This window comes from Schistocerca serialis, chromosome 6, assembly GCF_023864345.2.
Source record: "Schistocerca serialis cubense isolate TAMUIC-IGC-003099 chromosome 6, iqSchSeri2.2, whole genome shotgun sequence".
NCBI classification, from domain to species: Eukaryota; Metazoa; Arthropoda; class Insecta; order Orthoptera; family Acrididae; genus Schistocerca; species Schistocerca serialis.
The window spans coordinates 283,278,362-283,293,669 of NC_064643.1; the positions used below are offsets into that span (position 1 = coordinate 283,278,362).

The following is a 15,308-nucleotide window of genomic DNA, read 5'->3' on the forward strand; positions in this document are numbered from 1 at the left end:
GACGGAACTAAGACACTGAAGCCAGGACAGGTACCTCAAACCTGATCCATGAATGTAGATGATGATGATAATACCAAATTTTGCAAGGTGTTAGATATTCTCAGAAAAATAGGTGTATGCTCTAGGGAAAGATAGGTAATATATAACACGTATAAAACGAAGAAGGAATCATAAGAATGGAAGACCAAGAACAGAGCGCTGAGATGTAAGAAACGGAACAGCCTTTCTCCCCTACTGTTCAACCTGTGCGGCGAAGAAACAATCACGGAAATAGAAGGAAGATCGAGGAGTGGGATAAAAATTCACGGCGAAAGGATATCAGTGATAAGATTCGCTGATGATATTGCTATCCTCGGTGAAAGTGAAGAAGAATTACAGGAGCTGTTGAATGGAATGAACAGTCTGACGAGTGCAGAATATGGATTAAGAATAAACAGAAGAAAGATGAAAGTAATGAGGAGTAGTGGAAATGCGATTAGCGATAATTATCACATCAGAGTTGGGTCCCTGAAAGAAGACGAAGTGGAGGAATTCTTATAAGCAAAAAAATGCATTATGGATGAAGCACTGACGACCTTAAAAAGAAACTAGCACAGCAAAGGGGGTATTACTGGCCGAATGTAGTCAACTAGTATCAAATATTCACTTTAATTTGAGGAACAAACTTAACAGAATGTACGTTTGGAACACATAATTCTGCGGTACCGAAACATGGACGGTGGGAAAACCGGAACAGAAGAGAATCAAAGCATTTGAGATGTAGTACTACAGAAGAATGTTGAAAATTGGGTTTACTGATAAGACGTAAGAACGTTCTCCTCAAAAACAACCAAGAAAAAAATATGTGGAAATCACTGTCAAGAAGAAGGGGCGGGATGATGGGACATCTGTTAAGACATCAGGAAATAACGTCCACGGAACTAGAGAGAGATGTAAAGGGTAAAAACTGTATGGAAGACATTACAATATATCGAAGAACTAACTGAAGACGTTGGCCGCATCGGACCCATCAGATGACTGACGGCTCAAATAAAAAAAAAAAAAAAAAAATAAAATAAAATAAAAAAAGTATTTGTAACTTATTGTGAATCACATCACTATCGCAATATCGTTATTTAATCATTCATACAATATAAATATAACGATTTTCATCCTGATGTTTACAGTCTTACAATATGCTAGCTAGTAAATCGTTATTTAATACTTCACAAATATTAATATAATATTTCATTTATGTATAACAAGGTACCCGACAAGTGAGAAATACTTGTAGTGTTAATATTTTTAATTCTGTTCCTGCCATAGTACTGCAAATTGGAAACGTCATCTATTAAATATTTTACTATAAACGATAAAAAATTTCTATTATTATTTTGTCTCCACTCACCTGTGTTTATTGCGTTTTGTTTATTTCCTGTCGAAGTCACAGAGCTTCGAAACCAGTGGCAAATTCAGTGTGAAAAATTAATATTCTTGAGTTTTTCATGTAGCGAGATTCTGAAATATCTGTCCTAGAAAAGAATACGTAAACTGAAACATCTTAACAGGTTAAAATTGTGGGCGCGAACCAATTAAAGCCGAAACCCTCGCAATTCGTCGTTCTAACCCGCTAAGCTATGCAGGTACGACTCACCTGACCACCTTCATAGCTCCTGTTCTGCCATTACTTTCCAAATTTCACCAAAGTTCAAGGGTCCAATTCTGAGTCCTGATCCGATATAAAATTTTAGTACGTGAGGAAATTTCACGGCAGTGCACTATCTGCTGCAGAGTTAAAGATTTTTTCCGAAACTTTATTGCATTTTTAAACCGTCCGGAATTGGTAATGACGATGATATTATTTGGAACAGACCCGACAATAGATCTGAAAGTAGGTTTTCGACTGGTTACGTATCCCTCATGCCAGTATGCTGGTTTGCCTGTGAATCGCGAACAAGATTCTATGCAATATTACTAAGGAAGATGGGTGTCATTGGCAAAGATGTATTTATGAAGTTAGCGAATTTATGGGACTTCCTAGATAAAACTATGTGTTGGACGGGGACTCAAGGCGAGGCCTTATACTGACCGTCACTACACTTGCTGTTGCTACCTAAGCCTTTACGTTGGTCCTAAGACTCGTTATTCACTATGATATCCTTGGCAGTAATGTCTGCACTGACACAATATTGTACTTATTTCTATTGTCAAGATCTTACCTATTCTCATTCCAGTTACTGTAAGATACTTACTGTGTTTACATTTCACGCGACAGTTCTTTACTTTGTTACGCTGAGGAGAAACACAAGTTTCTTTTCGTTTTTTCCGTCGTATTCGAGGGATTCATTGTTCGACTTGAATTTTTAAAGATGAGCAGGCAGATACTGATTTCTGTGTATGTAAACTGCAAACCCCCTCTTCCCTTTCCCCCTCCCCCACCATGAACCACAGACGTTTCTAAGGTGGGATTGCTTGCGTGCCTTAGTGATAACGACTTCTGTACCGTATATGCAACTACAACAAAGACGAGTCTGTGAAAAGGCAAGACTAAAAGGGTTTCATACGTGGAAGAGATCTGGACACACTGGACGGTCTGAGATTGAGCATATAATGGTAAGACAGAGATTTCGAAACCAGATTTTAGATTGTGAGTCATTTCGAGAGGCTGTTGTGAACTCTGACTATAATTTATCGGTTATGAACTGCAGACTCAAACTGAAGAAATAAGAAAAAAATAGGAAATTAAGGCGATAAGAACTGAGTACATTGAAGGAACTGGAGGTTGTTGGCAGATTCGGAGGGAGTGTTAGACAAAAATTGACAGAAACTTGGGAAAGGAATAGAATAGGAGAAGAATCGGTATCTTTGACACATGACATAGTAAAGGCACGCAGGAGCAAATAGGTAAAGAAAGAAGAACTATTAGAAATCCTTGGATTAGGCAGAGGACATGGAATTTTATTGGAGAAAAGAGAAAATACAAAAATATATCATGTGAAGCAGGCGAAGGGTAAACAGATGACGAAAACGAGATTTTGACAGAATGTGAAATCTGGCTAAGCTGGAATAGCTTGGGCATGTGCAAGGTTGTAACAGCATACCTAGCTGAGGGAGAGATTGATTCTGCCTACAGGAAAGTGAAAGAGACCTTAGGAAAAAAGTGCAGCAACTGTAAGAATATCAAGGATTAAGAAGGCAAGCCCATACTCAGCAAAGAAGGGGAAACTGAAAGGTCAGAGGAATATGCAGAGAGGTTAAGAGGTTATAAAAGGTGGAAAAACTTGTTGACAATATTATAGTAACAGAAGAGAAAGTAGGTGAAGACGATATGGATTATTTGATACTACAAGAAGAAGCGCTGAAAGACTTAAATGAAACAAAACCCCTGGAGTAGGTGGCAGTTCCTCAGAATTACTGAGATCCTTGAGTCAGTCAAGACAAAGATTTTCAACTATGTGCAAGATACAAACAGGCGAAATACCTTGAGACTTGAAGCATGTAATACTTCCAGTTGCAAAGAAGGCAGGTACTGACAAGTGTGAATACAAACGAACCATCAGTTTAATAAGTATGGTTGCAAAATATTGACACGAATTATTTACAGAAGAATGGAGAAACCTGGGTAGAAAATTATTTTGGGTTCTGGAGAAATATAGCAACACGCGATGGAATACTGACTTTGTGACTTCCCTTAGAAGATACGTCATCTGTAGATTTAGAGAGACCTTTTGACAATATGGACTGGCGTACACTCTTTGAAATTTTGAAGGTATCATTGATAAAATACAGTTAGTGAAAGGCTATTTACAACTTGTACCAGACTGCAATTGTAAGCGTCGAAGGACATTAGAAAGTTGTGAGACAGGGTTGAAGCCTATTTCCAGTGTTATTAAATGTATACAATGAGCAAGCTCTGAAGGTCATCAAGGAGAAATTTGAAAAAGGAAATTAAGTTCCGGGAGCAGAAACAATAACTTTGCGGTTTGCTGACGACAGTGCAATTTTGTCAGAGACGGGTAAGGACTTGGAAGGGTAGTTTAATCGAATGGACAGCGTGTTGGAAAGACATTATCAGATGAATATCAATAAAAGTACACGACGATAACGGAAATAGCCGAAGTAAATTAGGCGACACTTAGATAAGGAAATGAGACACTGAAAGTAGTAAACGAATTTTGTTATCTGGGCAGTGCAGGCCGAAGATATAAAACGGAGTCTGCCAATAGCAGTAAAACGTATGTGGAAAAGAAGAATTTGTTAATACCTAAAATAAATGTAATTGTTAGGAAGTCGTTTCTGAAGCTACTTCCCTGGAGTGCAGCCTTCTGTGCAAATGCAACGTGGGCGATAGGCAATTCAGACTATAAGATATGAAACAGAAGAGTGCTGAAGGTTAGATGGGTAGATCGAATACCAAATGAGGAGGTACTGAATCGGATTGGCGAAAAAATAACTTTATGGGGCAACTTAAGAAACTGTGAAATTGGTGATGGAAGGAAGTGTGGGGGAATTGTAAAAGGGGGCCGTTTTGAATACAGTAAGCTGACTCGGACGGATGCCGGTTGCAGTATAGGCTAGCATGGAGAGCTGCATCAAACCAGTTTTCGGACTGAAGACCACAATAAATGAAATAAGGAAACTGAATAAATGTTTTCTTTCTGATATTGATTTTTAGTTTCATTTGGATGCAGCAATAAATATCCTGGAAAACTTGATAATGAAATATGTTTACTGTCTTTGAGCGATTATAATATGCAAAAGTACTTTTCAAAGTCACAGCTTCATTAATAGGGCTCAGTTGTCATGGAAGGACCTTCATTGCGATGCAAACACGCCAAACTCGTTTCCGTAGGAGTCATAGTGCGTTCTTAGTTGCAACTTGCGTAATGGTAGTGAAATATAACCAGAGATAGAGAAGAACATATGTAGATTTTTTTGTTAAAATTTAAAGCGTTGGCTTATCTGTGACTTTTGTTTTGTAGCCTGTAATACTAATTTTTCCGTTTAGTTTCAGCCATTGAAAAGAATGAATGATAATATTATTTTTCTGTAGAATTTGTGAATAAATATAGTTTTAAGATTAAGATAATGCTTCATAACATGTAAGTCATTATCTCTGTCATGTTCTTTGAGCCGAGCGCTCTGATGCGTCTTGTCACAGTTCGCGCGGCTTCCCCCGTCGGAGGTTCGAGTCCTCCCTCGGGTATGGGTGTGTGTGTTGTCCTTAGTGTAAGTTAGTTAGATTAATTAGAGTGTAAGCTTAGGGACCGATGACCTCAGCAGTTTGGTCCCATACGACCTTACCACAAATATCCAAATTTCGTGTTCTTTGAAAACTTCTGGCATTATTTTTGAAAACTGTGTACGTTTAATACGTCGAAGATGCTTCATTGTGATGTTGTTTACAAGATAAACCAATTACATTCACAGCTACAGTACGGGCTATAAAAAAGAAATTTACACACATTCTCCTGAATTTCGGTACACATTCCACTACAGTTGCGCAAGCGACAATTAAGAATGCTCTCTAGATTACACATATATGCGGTTTTGCGGTGTTGACATCGAAGTGAAAAGCAATCCGTCTTCAGGCCACAAGTGGCCCATCGGGACCATCCGACCGCCGTGTCATCCTCAGTAGAGGATGCGGATAGGAGGGGCGTGTGGTCAGCACACCGCTCTCCCGGTCGTTATGATGGTTTTCTTTGACCGGAGCCGCTACTATTCGGTCGAGTAGCTCCTCAATTGGCATCACGAGGCTGAGTGCACCCCGAAAAGCAACAGCGCATGGCGGCTGGATGGTCACCCATCCAAGTGTCGGCTACACCCGACAGCGCTTAACTTCGGTGAGTTCACGGGAACCGGTGTATCAGACATCGAAGTGAAGGTCGTTACCTAACAAGAGAAGCCCCGACAATGAAGCTATGATGTCGAAATGTGCCCCGTCTGCCCAAAAGCTTTAAAGAGTGAATTAATAAAGATTAGAGAAAAAATTTTATGGTGGCTTCAGTGCTTCATTTTTATACTTAGTCTGCCCCCAATTGGACATAATGCACATGATTCACACAACAATATGAAACTGTCATGAAAGACCTTCTTAAAATATTGTTCAACTCGGGAGTCTCATTCGCACCTTCTAGGGTCTTGGAGACACATCAGAGATGCATTCTGCATATTGTTGTTTCGTGGTAGGTTCGTGTTTACATCTCGTCCCGCGTGATGATTATTTCCAGAAAAGAAACGTCACGTTTTTCGTTTCGATCAAGTTGTGGCAGGTTTGTTCGGGAGTCAAGGTCTGTGTGCTAAACTTTGCACACACATTTCTCGTCTTCAAAACTTTCTGGAGAATGTCTGCCCACAACTAACAAGTCGAATGCACATCTGTTGTTTACAGTTCTTGCGTCAAGCTGCCACCTTAGTCGCTGCAGCAATGACGTTTTTAATACACCACGAACAAACTCCGTCTCGGAACTTTTGGAATGACTGTACACAGTGCCATGAGAAAAACTTTATAAAGGACCGTAGACAGTTTTTTTCTAAGCTTTCAGTTTGTCAGGAATAGTAACGGTGAACCCCGCGAGATAAAGGTACATAGTTTTAATGTATCAGGAAGTTTCATAAGAGCGTAAACTGGAATTGCTTAGAGTAGTACATGCTACTACATGATCTCTACATCTACATCTACATCTACATCCATACTCCGCAAGCCACCTGACGGTGTGTGGCGGAGGGTAACTTGAGTACCTCTATCGGTTCTCCCTTCTATTCCAGTCTCGTATTGTTCGTGGAAAGAAGGACTGTCGGTATGCCTCTGTGTGGGCTCTAATCTCTCTGATTTTATCCTCATGGTCTCTTCGCGAGATATACGTAGGAGGGAGCAATATACTGCTTGACTCTTCGGTGAAGGGATGTTCTCGAAACTTTAACAAAAGCCCGTACCGAGCTACTGAGCGTCTCTCCTGCAGAGTCTTACACTGGAGTTTGTCTGTCATCTCCGTAACTCTTTCGCGATTACTAAATGACCCTGTAACGAAGCGCGCTGCTCTCCGTTGGATCTTCTCTATCTCTTCTATCAACCCTATCTGGTACGGATCCCACACTGCTGAGCAGTATTCAAGCAGTGGGCGAACAAGCGTACTGTAACCTACTTCCTTTGTTTTCGTATTGCATTTCCTTAGGATTCTTCCAATGAATCTCAGTCTGGCATCTGCTTTACCAACAATCAACTTTATATGATCATTCCATTTTAAATCACTCCTAATGCGTGCTCCCAGATAATTTATAGAATTAACTGCTTCCAGTTGCTGACCTGCTATTTTGTAGCTAAATGATAAGGGATCTATCTTTCTATGTATTCGCAGCACATTAAACTTGTCTACATTGAGATTCAATGGCCATTCCCTGCACCATGCGTCAATTCGCTGCAGATCCTTCTGCATTTCAGTACAATTTTCCATTGTTACAACCTCTCGATACACCACCGCATCATCTGCAAAAAGCCTCAGTGAACTTCCGATGTCATCCACAAGGTCATTTACGTATATTGTGAATAGCAACGGTCCTATGACACTCCCCTGCGGCACACCTGAAATCACTCTTACTTCGGAAGACTTCTCTCCATTGAGAATGACATGCTGCGTTCTGTTATCTAGGAACTCTTCAATCCAATCACACAATTGGTCTGATAGTCCATATGCTCTTACTTTGTTCATTAAACGACTGTGGGGAACTGTATCGAACGCCTTGCGGAAGTCAAGAAACACGGCATCTACCTGTGAACCCGTGTCTATGGCCCTCTGAGTCTCGTGGACGAATAGCGAGAGCTGGGTTTCACACGACCATCTTTTTCGAAACCCATGCTGATTCCTACAGAGTAGATTTCTAGTCTCCAGAAAAGTCATTATACTCGAACATAATACGTGTTCCAAAATAATACAACTGTATTGTTCTTCAAAATTTGCTCTTCTCAAATGAGAGAGTTTTGTAAATAGCTTTTCCAGGGAAATATAAACAAAATATCTTACCAGTGTCATTGAGGATGCTGTCCAACGACGATTCTTTCAGAAACCTCGCCATAGCGTACAGGCCGGAAGCTCTCAGCACGTCGCTGAGAGTATGGTTCTGCGAGGTTTGTTGGTAAACGGATTCCTGCGAGGTCGCTTCGGCAGCGTTTCTCAGGAAACTGGGGCTCTCGTACAGGGACTTGGTCACATTTCTGGAAACGGGCGGAACGTGGTGACTCTTGACGGACTGCTTCTGTACTGTCTCCTGGCCGTTCACCTGGTTCAGAAGAGCGACAGTGTGGTCCTCGAACGGAGTGCTACTCTGCGTGCTGTACACCGCCGTAGTTGACGTGGTCGCTGGCGTTGTCGAGCGGTATCGCGGTCTGTAGAGTATCGGCGACTCCTTGCGGGAGTTCTGCAACGATGGCACTCGAACCGATGCAGGCGTTGTTCTGCGGTATGAAATTTGCGGACGGTACGTTAAAGGCGCTGAGGTGGTGGATGTAGTCGTGGCCACTCGGAAGCGTGGAGTTTTGTGTCGCTTTGCGTCGAAGTCGACAAACTGGTTTCTGATGGGAGAAGCCGTCTGTGAGGACGAGGCTGAGACAAACACCGACTCTGCACTGGCATCTGTAGGCGCCTGGATCGTAGGGGAGTTCTGTCTCGCTAAACCAGGCGCAACCGGCGTCGGGATGGTGGGAGTGCTGCCAAAATGGTTCGTCGCTTCGATCTCAGGATACGCCGACGGCGATGCTTGGGAGTCCACGCTCGGGGAGAAGGAGATGGAAGAGAATGATTGCGTGCCTCGAGAGGGCTGGATGTTGAAGTACTGGTAAGAAACTTGGTTGGCAATTCCGTCTGTTGGAGTAAACTGTTGCTCTTTTACTTGGGAGGGAATCACGGTATTTTTGGGTACAGTTGGCCGGGCATTCTGAATGGATGGTTTGCTTGAAATATATGTGGCTGAGGGAGACGATTCTTGTGGAGTAGTACCTGGTGATGGAAGAAATTGTGGAACTTCAGGCTGCTTGCTCGACGGAGGTAACTTAAGTTCTCCTTGTTGGAGCTTCTTGATGATTTGATCTACGTCTGGAGGAGATGACTGTCCGTCGTTCTGCGCATTTCCCGTGTTTCCTTTCACTCCCTGAACCTTGAGAGTGCCGTCCGGTTGCTCTTCTAGGAAGACAAAAGTCACTTTCTTCTGTGGCAGCGTGGGAGGTAGGTTCCCGACTTCCTCGAGGCCACCATCCTGCTTGTGCCTTATTACCTCGAATTGAGCTCCAGGTGGTAACACCCCTTTGGTCAGCTCCTCGAACGAGACTGTTGGCGGTGGTGGAGTTGTGACAGGAGTTGGTGTAGTCGACTGGATCGACGACTGCAGAAGTGCAGCCTCTTCAGGTGAGCTTACCAGCTGAAGTTTGTTGCCGTTGGAGAGGTAGATAACTGGAGGAGGAGTCCCAGAGGGTCCCTTTTTGATTTCCAGCTTCGACGGATCAGCAAGCGCGGCCTCGTCAGCGGAGTTTACCAGCTGGAGTTTGTTTCCATTGGCCAGATATATAACTGGAGGAGGAGAGCCGGAACTTCCAGGTTTGGGCTCCACTTGCGAACGGTCGGCGGTGATGGGGACCTCAGCGTTTGCAATAGCCAACTTCAGCTTGCGAATGAGTTCCTGTCGCTGCTGCAGTTGTGTCTGGAACTGAGTCTGCAACTGTTCTACGGCCTTCTTCTGATGCTCCGGTGCGGGCGATGGGGAGGTGTAGAGCTGTGGTCGGGGTGTCGAAGTCGTCTGTGGAATCTGAGAGCGGGACGGCTGCTCCTGGAGGAGTGTTTGTAGCGGCTGCCGCCTCTGTTCCTCCCGCTGGGCAGAGGTCAGGGTCGGTGTGAAGGACGACGCTTGAGTAGCTGCAGGGGTCGGTCTGAAGGACGAAGCCTGCGGCTGGAGCGTCGGCTCCGCTCCAGCAGATCTCGTCTCAGCTACATCGCTCCCGCTACTGTAATCTTTGATCTGCTGGAACAGTTGCTGTCTGTCGCTCTGGAGAAATACTTGCTCGTCAGCACCTTCACTGTGCAGCAGTCGCACTCGGTTCGAGGAATCTGTCGGCGCCACTCTAGCGGCGGGAGGCGGTGGGGCGTTCTGCGCTGCCTCGACAGAGTATTTGCTCTGCTGAGGAGTAATCGAAAATGTTCCGCCGGGCTGCGGTAGCGAGCTGTAGAACTGTAGAGGCACGCCGTTGGAAGGAACAAACACCTGCTGAGGCGCGGACTGCGTGTTCGCAGCAAACGTCTGCTGAGCAGTGGCCAGTGTTTGCTGAGCTGTAGGGAACACCTGTTGGGGCGTCGGTGAGAGAGGCGGCTGCTGGGATGGTGCGGCGGAGGCTGCCGGAGACGGAGGCTCTCCGGGGAAGGTGGACTGCTGCGAGTAGAGCAGCGGCCCCTGCTGCGTGCTGGCTGGCAGCTGCAGGGGCGTGAAGCGGTGCTGGATGTCCTTCAGGATCTGCGTCTGCTGCTGCAGTGAGAGCGCCCTGTTCACTGGTGCCCTTCCGGGGAACACTGCCTGCAAAGCACAAAAAGTACATTAAGTCTCTCGTGCAGAATGGCGCAGACGAAGACTGTTCATTTCCACATCTTCGTGTTTGCAAACCACTGTGAAGAGCATGGCACTGGGTACACATTAAAGCTTCTTCCCGTTCCATTCACGTCTAGAGCACGGGCAAGAATGATGGCTGAAACGTCTCCGAGCGCCCTGTAAGTAGTATTGTTTTAGCTGTCCCTAGGGAAGCGACACGAAGAGTGTTGTAGTATATTCCTAGATTTCTTGTTAAAGATATTCCTTGAAACTTTGTAAGTAGGGTTCCATGATAGTCTGCAATTAGCTTTAACATCTCCAAGACGTTCTCCCATGGATTAAACAAACCAGTGACCATTCGTACTACCCTTCTTTACAACGTCCGATATCCCTGTTTGATACGGGTTGCACACGCTTAAGCAACATTCTAGGGTGGATGGCATGAGTGTTTTGTAAGAAAACTCTTTTGTAGAGTTTGCATTTTCCTAGTATCCCATCAATGAACCGAAATCTGTCACCAGCTTTACCAAATATCATCACACTTCATATCCCTACAAATTGCGACACTCATATATTTGCGTGAGTTTACTGAGTCCAGTTGCTTCTCAATGAGATGATAGTCATAAGATACCATTTTTTGTCTTGTAAAGCGAACAATTTTAAATTTCTAAACATTTCAAGCAAACTGCATATCACGGTGCCACTCTGAAAAATAATAACGATCTGGTAGAATATCTGTGAAGCTTTCGCCAGTCGTTGGTTGATTATAAGTAACTACATTACCTGTGAAAAGTCTGTTACTATTAACATTTTCAGCATGATAGTTACTGTACAACATGAACGGCAAGGGTCCTTACACACCTCCCTGGTCCCTGCCTGAAGTGACTTCTACATTTGTCGATGACCCCATCCAAGATACCATGTTGTGCCCGCCCTGCCAAGAAAACATTAACACAATAACAAATTTCGCTTGGTGTGACATGCGATAATAAACGTAGTCACATGATTTGCGGATGTTAAGAAACACTGCACGTACTTGACTGCCACGATTCTACATCTACATCTATACTCTGTAAGCCACCTGACGGTGTGTGGCGAAGAGTACCTTGAGTACCTCATTCGGTTCTCCCTTCTATTCCAGCCTCGTATTGTTCGTTGAAAGAAAGATTGTCGGCATGCCCCTGTGTTGGCTCTAATCTCTCTGATTTTATCCTCATGGTCCCTCCGCGAGATATACGTAGGCGGGAGCAATGTACTGCTTGACTCCTCGGTGAAGGTATGTTCTCAAAACTTCAACAAAAGCCCGTACCGAGCTATTGAGCGTCTCTCTTGCAGAGTCTTCACGGCTTTCTGGAGGTCATGTGGCAAAACTGCGTGTTGCGTTTAGTGAGAACGATGTTTTCGCAATTCATGATGGTTGGCATGAAAGAGGTCATTCTGTTCGAGACTGAAGGAATATTTCTGATGGCAATGGACGCCAATGGAAGACTTAGGATTGTTGAAAACGTCCTGGATAAGCGCGGTGTACTCTGATAGAAATCACTAGTGTGATCAACTATTAGGTATTGTTACAGCGTCCGTACGAAGTAGGCACAGCAACCGGCAACTAACGAATACAGGTACGCACTGCTAGAATCGTAACAGATCGGTGTAACTCAAACGAAGTCTAACAGAAATGCTCGGGGAATTCGACGTAGTTCTCACGAACCCTCTTGCAAAAATTTTGAAGAACATGTACTGAGAGATGACTGAGCGACAATTATGCTATTACCAATATACATCTCGCATAGGCAACATGACAATAAGAACAGAAAGTTGTGTGTGCTTGCACTGTCATATAGATACACAGACGGCAAAAATCGCAACACCAAAAGTAATTAATGTACAATAATGAAATTACGGGAATACTTTCGTCCAGGTAACATATGATTAATGTAAGCGCGAGATAAGCCATTGCAGATGCGAAATGCTGGTACATTATTAACCGGTGTAACCGACAGAATGTTAAATGTAAGCATACAAACGCACATTTATTGTGTTGTACAGGTGTCGGACGTCAGTTTGTGGTATGCAGTTATGCCTGTAGCATTTGATCGGTCAGTGCAAGGACGATTAATGTTATTTGTCGATGACGCTGGAGTTGTTATCCGATGATGTACCATATCTGCTCGATTGCAGACAGATCCGAAAATCGAGCACGGAAAGACAACACGTTGACACACTGTAGAGCATGCTGAATTACAGCAGTGGTATGTCGGCTAGTGTTATCCTGATGGAAAACACCCCCTGGAATGCTGTTTATGAGTCCGTGTATCTGAAGTAATGAGAAAAGAAGACTGGTTTTTTTGGGCATTCATATAGAATGCAAGAGAGTAGCTTCTCCAAACAGGTCTTCAAATATCTGTTGTACAAGAAGTGAACAACAAGTTGGATCCATGAAGCAAAATAGGATTTAAAAATAAAAATTGTTAAAGCTTAAGAAATTAAAGTATTTACGGAAAAAGTATTGAATATGGAAGGATTCCAAGGTAAAGGAATGAAAAAGTTGTATGAAGTGGTCAAAAGTCAGGAAGAAGTAGTGAACAGATGACAGGGTCCAGGAAGAGAAGGAGAGACCAGGGAACAAGAAACTGAAACTTGAAGTTGGTCCTTAGTTGATCCATTCGAGAAGAAAATAATACACTACTGGTCATTAAAATTGCTACACCAAGAAGAAATGCAGATGATAAACGGGTATTCATTGGACAAATATATTATACTAGAACTGACATGTGATTACCTTTTCACGGAATTTGGGTGCATAGATCCTGAGAAATCAGTACCCAGAACAACCACCTCTTGCCGTAATAACGGACTTAACATGCTTGGGCATTGAGTCAAACAGAGCTTGGATGGCGTGTACAGATACAGCTGCCTATGCAGCTTCAACACGATACCACAGTTCATCAACAGTAGTGACTGGCGTATTGTGACGAGCCAGTTGCTCGGCCACCATTGACCACACGTTTTCAGTTGGTGAGAGATCTGGAGAATGTGCTGGCCAGGGCAGCAGTCGAACATTTTCTGTATCCAGGAAGGCCCGTGCAGGACCTGCAACGTGCGGTCGTGCATTATCCTGCTGAAATGTAGGGTTTCGCAGAGATCGAATGAAGGGTAGAGCCACGGGTCGTAACACAGCTGAAATGTAACGTCCACTGTTCAAAGTGCCGTCAATGCGAACAAGAGGTGACCGAGACGTGTAGCCAATGGCACCCCATACCATCACGCCGGGTGATATGCCATAAAAACTTTGGCCCATAAAAACAGGTACTCATCGGCATTTAACTTCTTCTTCCTTCTCGTAGTCAAAACAAATGGCATGCTTGGAACAAGAGTACCATAAGGCTGTTTAGCCAACAGTCCTGTAGTCTCAGCAATACTCCATGTCAGCCAAGCCAAAATGTTAGCATCTGGAAATGCTTCAAGGCCACAATAATCTGCTTGATTGCCCCATACAACAACAAGTGTCAGCCAGGTACTACCTCCAAACTCTGCTTGTACATCACAGGTAAAGTTCAGATGGAGTCCACGAAAAACATTTGGACCTCCTATCAATTGCTGTTTATTAAACTGCCCAGCCAAATCGATATCAATCGTCTTCAAACTGCGATACACAGGTACACTGCGCCGCCAGCGACGACGATAACCACGTCGCAGAGGCATTGCTGTGGCACCTTAAATGCCGACGAGTACCTGTTTTTATGGGCCAAAGTTGGCAATGGCAATTGTAAAATAAAGATCAACGGTGATTGTATGACTTATTATAGACAATAGAGTGTGTTCTTCCTTTCCTTATCTCTTTTCCTTATCTCGACGATGACGAATACACGCTTCCAATGTGCGTTCACCGCGATGTCGACAAACACGGATGCGACCATCATGACGCTATAAACAGAACCTGGATTCATCCGAAAAAATGACGTTGTGCCATTCGCGCACCCAGGTTCGTCGTTGAGTACACCATCGCAGGCGCTCCTGTCTGTGATGCAGCGTCAAGGGTAACCGCAGCCACGGTCTCAGAGCTGATAGTCCATGCTGCTGCAAACGTCGTCGAACTGTTCGTGCAGATGGCTGTTGTCTTACAAACGTCCTCATCTGTTGACTCAGGGACCGAGACGTGGCTGCACGATCCGTTAGAGCCATGTGGATAAGATGCCTGTCATCTCGACTGCTAGTTATACGAGGCCGTTGGGATCCAACACGGCGTTCCGTATTACCGTCCTGAACCTACCGATTCCATATTCTGCTAAAAGTCATTGTATCCCGACCAACGCGAGCAGCAATGTCGCGATACGATAAACCGCAATCGCGATAGGCTACAATCCGACCATTATCAAAGAAGGAGGCGTGATGGTACGCATTTCTTCTTCTTACACGAGGCATCAAAACAACGTTTCACCAGGCAACGCCGGTCAACTGCTGTTTGTGTATGAGAAATCAGTTGGAAACTTTCCTCATGTCAGCACGTTGTAGGTGTCGGCACCGGCGCCAACCTTGTGTGAATGCTCTGAAAAGCTAATCATTTGCATATCACAGCATCCTCTTCCTGTCGGTTAAATTTCGCGTCTGTAGCATGTCATCTTCGTGGTGTAGCAATTTTAATGGCCAGTAGTGTATGTACTAATATAATAAGCTGATATATTTTCAGTTGGTCGCTGGCTGAGCGAGCACCCCGGAACCGGTGTGGCCGGTGCGTGTGTCGCGGTCCAGCTGGCTGCCGG

The 15,308-nt window shown here is 44.1% G+C and overlaps 1 protein-coding gene across 1 annotated transcript in view; it reads right to left on the reverse strand.

Moving 5' to 3' along the window:
- Window positions 1–15,308, reverse strand: part of LOC126484282 (proteoglycan 4) — a 300,519-nt gene that overhangs the window by 154,847 nt on the left and 130,364 nt on the right. Inside the window, exon 2 of the mRNA XM_050107709.1 lies at window positions 8,004–10,536. Coding sequence (XP_049963666.1) covers window positions 8,004–10,536 — 2,533 coding nt within the window. The remainder of the gene's footprint in view (window positions 1–8,003; window positions 10,537–15,308) is intronic.